The 5,933-nt window shown below is 41.8% G+C and overlaps 1 protein-coding gene across 11 annotated transcripts in view; it reads right to left on the bottom strand.

Annotated features, from left to right (window-relative positions):
* The window catches only part of Cpeb3 (cytoplasmic polyadenylation element binding protein 3), a 213,935-nt gene that overhangs the window by 32,613 nt on the left and 175,389 nt on the right, over positions 1–5,933 (bottom strand). For all 11 annotated transcript variants that reach the window (XM_008849611.2, XM_008849616.3, XM_008849615.3 and 8 more), the window contains one exon: positions 1,528–1,709. In XM_008849611.2, the coding sequence (XP_008847833.1) occupies positions 1,528–1,709 (182 nt within the window). The remainder of the gene's footprint in view (positions 1–1,527; positions 1,710–5,933) is intronic.

The raw sequence follows: 5,933 nt of genomic DNA on the forward strand, positions 1-5,933 counted from the left end.
TTATGTGTATGAGTGTATTGCCTGCATGTATGTGAGTGCACCCATGTCGTGCAATGCCACAGAGGTCAGAAGAGGGCTTCGGATTCCCCTGGAACTGGAGTTAAGGATGGTTTGTAGGCGCCATGTGGGTGCTGGGAATCGAACCCGGGTCCTCTGCAAAAGCAGTCAATGCTTTTAACCGCTGAGCCATCTTTCCAGCCCCTATTATTATTAGTATTTTTTTATGTATAGGAGTGTATTGCCTGCACATATGTGAGTGTACCCGTGTCATGCAATGCCGCGGAGGTCAGAAGAAGGCGTCAGATTCCCCTGGAACTGGAGTTAAGGACGGTTTGTAGCCGCCATATGGGTGCTGGAAATCCAACCCAGGTCCTCTGCAAGAGCAGTCAGTGCTCTTAACCACTGAGCCATCTCTCCAGCCCCTCTACCACTTACTTTTAAGGAGCCCACAGAATATTTATTCTATATAGTAGCTTTTGTAATTTCATCAGATACACATATTAACAAAACATAATCTTGCTAAATGTATAGGCAGTTTCATAATAGGGTACTGTGTTTCAGTATTCCAATCCAGTATGTGTCTCAAGGGCATCCTTCATTTAAACGAAATAACAGCCACTGTACAATTGCATAGGGGCAAACTCAAGACTTGGTGTTTTCCTACATCATCTTTTAATCTAGGTCCAAATTTGCTCCTTCTGCCTTCCATTCTGCCAACCTTCCAAACAGAGGCAGAGCAGTCTGCAAAACCAATAGAACACAGCAAAGCCCTCAACTCCACCCTATGGCCTCCTCTTGACAAAGGAAGTACCCTCAATACCTCTAGAGGCCAGGCAGGTGACATCAATGAGCAAAATAGCAGGTAATGCATAAACATATATACACACACACACACACACACACACACAGACATACATATTTCATGAGTAATAAAATGTGACATCGGAGAGAAGACTGAAGGGAACAGCAGCTATTTGGTTTCCATGATTGCTATCATGTCTGATGTTGCAATTTTTTTCTTTGGCCTAGAACTCACTATGTAGATGAGGGTAGCCTTGAACTCAGACAGATCCTCCTGCTTCTGCTTCCTGAGTGCTGGGATGAAAGGTATGTGCCACCATGCCTGTCAATGTTGCAATTTTAAAGAGATCTGGAGGGTCAAAATTTTGTGTATACTTCTGAACATGTTAATCCAAGTTTGTTTGAAGAATACTACATGGGTCAAACAGGTCACCAGCTCTCAAGCTTTGATAAGGTGCTAGTGTCATCATTTGAATAGTAATGATGTGGTATGAGAAATTCTGCAGATTTATTTTCATCACTCTGGGGACAAGTGAGACAGAAGGTCCATTCATACTTTAAATACCAAGGATGCTCCCTTTTTAGACAACCTACATGGACTCATAGCCTAATGCCATGCAAGGTACAGCTGCTCTCTTATGACCACAAAATACTGTTCTTCCCAGGAGCTCACAAAACAAACTTCATTAGTTTTCTACAGCAATTCCATCTTGAGTATTTGCTTACCCGTTTGTCAATATCATTGTGTTGAAGCTGCACAAAACGCGCACTGATGGCTGCAATGTAACTCTGCTGATTGGAGAACGCCACACGGCCAGCACCTTTGGGGTACTTCAGCTCTGGATCTGTATCAATGCCAGCATAGCAAACACCACCATATAAACGGTCCATGATCATAGCCAGCTCAACTGCAAGAAAATAAACAAGTCTATGTATAAATATGTGGAAATACCCAGGAAAAGGAATATCATACATTGCAATTAAGAAAACCCCAGCAGGGCATGGTGGCACACACCTTTAATCCCAGGACTGGCAGGGTAGACAGAAGCCAATCTGGCTTACATAGTGAGCTTCAGGCCAGTCAGGGAACATAGCTCAACAAAACAAAACAAGGAAATCCTGTGTGAATCCTCATGAAATATGTCTATATCAGTCTTACAACTCAAGCAGAAGAGCTACTCACTGAGTATTTTAAAATAAAAAAAAAAAGAATTAACACACATATGCATAGGGATTTACGTAGTTATAACTTAAAAACCAACAGTGTAAAAGGAATACTCTATCAATAATCCTGTTCTAATTTCTAACTTAGCCCACTGTAATGGGCCAGAGTAGGTAAAGCAATTCCTGATGGTCTAACAAGTTATGGAGAAATATCTATTTACACATCTCTTAGACTGAAAACAATTTTTTTTTTTGAGACAGGGTCTCCCTGTAGCCCCAACTGCCCTGGAACTTGATCAGGCTGGCCTTGATCTCACAGAAATCCACCTGCCTCTGATGGGATTAAAGGCATTGGGCCTCCACACCCGGCCTGAAAGCAATTTCTAATGCCACAATGCTACATTAGAATTAAGGTTTAGAATTAATTCCTCCTTGTATCTAGAGACAAATGTTTACAGATGTAAACTAAACCTCTGTATTGCACTGCTTCATGACAATAGCAATGAATAGCCCAGAAGCTATTTCCTATGCAGTTAAAACACATCCATCCTGCATCTTGTTACAGGTCTTGGGGTCTGGGTACACTCCTTGTAATATTCTTGCTTGTATTTAATTTAGTGTATTTGCAAAATGCTTTTATAGCAAAGTTATTTGGGAATTGGACCATTCTAAAGGTCAGATATTTAAAAATTATGCCCACCATCAAAGTTCCCTAGAGAGACATGTAGCACTTACCTGTATTGCAAATTGCCTGATGGCTAACTGTGTACTTGACTGCACCTCCTCCAGCTACGGCCATTCCTTTGAGACCACAGTCTAAATCCAAAGACTCAGGCCTACCCCTCGGAAGTGACCCAAACACCTATTTTCCTCCAAAACCTACATATAATATTTAGAAAGGAGAAGAAAATGGAAAACAGAAGGTGACCAGAGCCATAGCCAATGCTGCAACCACCACCACATGGACAGGAATCTGTGTCTGGGGAAAAGGAAAACACGACAGCCTGGTGGGGACAGGGAAGAGCTCAGATGACAACTGCAGAGGATGCCAACTTTTAAGGGCTCTATGTATGTGAGAATACCCCTAAGAGTTCTACAAATACATGGAAATTCAAACATTACTCATAGGCAGGGAGTAAGAAAAATGATTACCATATCAGAAAGGCTATCTTTCTACTCCAAAATTCCTGTTAAAACTAGGCTGCCCAATATTGGTGATTGCTTTCTGAGGGTTGTTTTTGTTTTTTATTGAGCTAGGGTCTCACTATGTAGCCCCAGTGGGCCTCGAGATCAGTCTCTGCCTCTGCCTCTGAATGCTAGGACTAAAAGTGAGCACACCACCATGCCCAACCCTAAGTACCTATTTAATAGGAAGAATGACTTCCAATGAAGTGATACTTTTCAAGTAAGAAAGTAATAACCAGCCCAAGAATAAGTACTGTGAAACACTGAGCAGTAGAAATCCATCCCAATAGTCCCATTATGGTCAGAATTACTGAATCCTAATATCCCCTAGGCACTGGTGATTACAGCCAAGTGGACTGTAACTGTCAGGGCAGTTCCCCAAATCCCATTCACTTGCACAATGTATCAGAATAGCACTGGTTCCCTGAATATCAAAGATCAGTGCTTCCTCACACTTTAGCCCAACAACCTCTGATGGCTTAAGCTTTTTTTCAGGTGGCTAATGTTAGTCCCATAACAAAAAGTAGGAAACTGAAGGGAGAATTGTAAATTGCAGTCATTAATGAATTTCTCTTAGTGAAGTAAGTAATCTTTGGACCCAGGAAATTGGATGTTAATTTTCCAAAGACCAAGTTTGCTACAAAATAAAAAAGTAGGGAAATATTCCCCAGGCTCGGTGAGTGGCCAGGAAGAGAATGCTGGCAATGACTCCAATGGCAGGTGTCTTCCACAATAATGACTGGAGAAAGTGCTGTATTTACAAAGGTAGCAAAGCAGCTGTAAGCTCGAAGGTCCAGTGGAAAAGGGAATAGTATAACTACAGGTTCTTCTACGCTGTAGCAGTCTCCAAAGGAATTTTAGAGATCTTTTAATTCTAGAAGTTTCCTTTCACAAGCATAAACACTCCATTACTTTGTGAATCTCTTCTGGAAAATCATCTTTATGTGCCAAAGACAACTGATGATGCTGGCAGTTAAGTACTTCTGATAAGAAGCAAACCTTTACCACGCATGCGTGCGTGCATGTGCGTGCGCATGCGTGCGTGCATGTGCGTGTGCGTGTGCGTGTGCGTGTGTAAGCCAGAGGTCAACCTGGTGCATTATTCCTCAGGAGCTGTTGACCTTAGTTTTTGGCCACGGTCTCTCACTAGCACCTGACACTTGCCCATTAGAATAGGCTAGCTGGCCAACAAGCCCCAGAGATCCTCCTGTCTCTGCCTCTTCAGCTCTAGCTGACAAGCACCCACTGCCACGCCTTTTTTTTTTTTTAAAACAGGGTCTCCCTGTAGCCCCAGCTGGCCTGGAACTCACTACGTAGACCAGGCTGGCCTTGAACTCACAGAGATCTGCCTACCTCTGCGTCCCAAGTGCTGGGACTACAGGCGTGCACCACCACACCCGGCAAAGTTTTTTTTCGGCCTTTTTGAGACAGGGTCTCCCTGTAGCCCTAGCTGGCCTGGATTCGCTATGGAGACCAGTCTCTGCCTCTGCCTCCCAAATGCTGGGATTAAAGGAGTGTGCTACCACGCCTGGCCATGCCTGACTTTTTAATGTGGATTCTGGGGATCAAACAGTCATTTTCTTCGTCATCAAAGTCTTCAGACATTTGAGCAATGTTTCACTCATGGGAAAGGCAATTTGTTAAGAAGCTAAGAGAGGGCTGGAGAGATGGCTCAGCAGTAAAGAGCACTGGCTGCTCTTGCAGAGGACCTGGGTTCAATTCCCAGGCTAATAACCGGCCATATCTTTAGTTCCAGGGGATTCAACACCCTCTTCTAACCTCCTTGGGTATTGCATGACATGGGAGCACTTGCACACATGTAGATAGTACACTCATACACAGAAAATAAAAATAATAAATTATTTTTAAAAGAAGATGAAACTAGGAGAAACCAAAGTGGCTAAAGGAAGAGTTTTTTGAAGGAAACTAAAAATTTCTCATCTCTTATCTATAACATTTTTTTATTTTACTGTTGTTTTCTTTGAATTTTAAGCAGGGTCTCATGTAGACCAGGCTGGCCTCAAACTCTGTATAGCTCAGGATGACCTTTAATTCCTTATCCTCCTGCATGTACTTTCTGAGTGTTGGGATTGCAGGCATGTACCACCATACCTGGCTTTATGTAGTACTGAGGACCAAACCTAGGGCCTCATGAGTTAGGCAAGCACTTTATCAACTGAGCCAGTCCCACTCATCGATATTTTATACTAATGTATATTAAGTTTACATTATGACCACCTTTGAAGAAAAGTAAAAAGCAGTCAAATGATTGTTTATAGTTGATCTTTCACTCACAGTAAATCTTTCTGTGGCATACTTCTTGTAAGCTGAACTCACACTATCCTTGATGTCAGTGAAGTACCAAAGAGGATTTCTAATTACTGAGAAAAGTAATTATTTTTCCAATAAGTAACTTTTTAAAAATAATTTCAATGCTATAAAGACAACAGATTAAAAAATTTTGGGCTAGAAAGATGACTTAAAGGTTAAAAGTACTGGCTACTCTTGTAGAGAACCTGGATTTGGTTCCTAGCACCCATGTGGTGGCTAACAACCAGTTAGTGGCAGCTAACAACCAGTTAATTCCATTTCCAGAGGATGGTGGGGGGAACAGGTACACTTATATACATGCAGGCAATACACTCATACACATAAGATAAAAATAAATAAAATATAACAACAAAAATTTCATCCATCTACTCTAAGTGAATAACAAAACAGAATAAAGCTTTCTCAAATCCTACAAATTTCAAATCTGAGATCACTCCATTTTTTTATAGAAG

Source organism: Nannospalax galili, unplaced genomic scaffold, assembly GCF_000622305.1.
Source record: "Nannospalax galili isolate Female #2095 unplaced genomic scaffold, S.galili_v1.0 scaffold384, whole genome shotgun sequence".
Taxonomy (NCBI): domain Eukaryota; kingdom Metazoa; phylum Chordata; class Mammalia; order Rodentia; family Spalacidae; genus Nannospalax; species Nannospalax galili.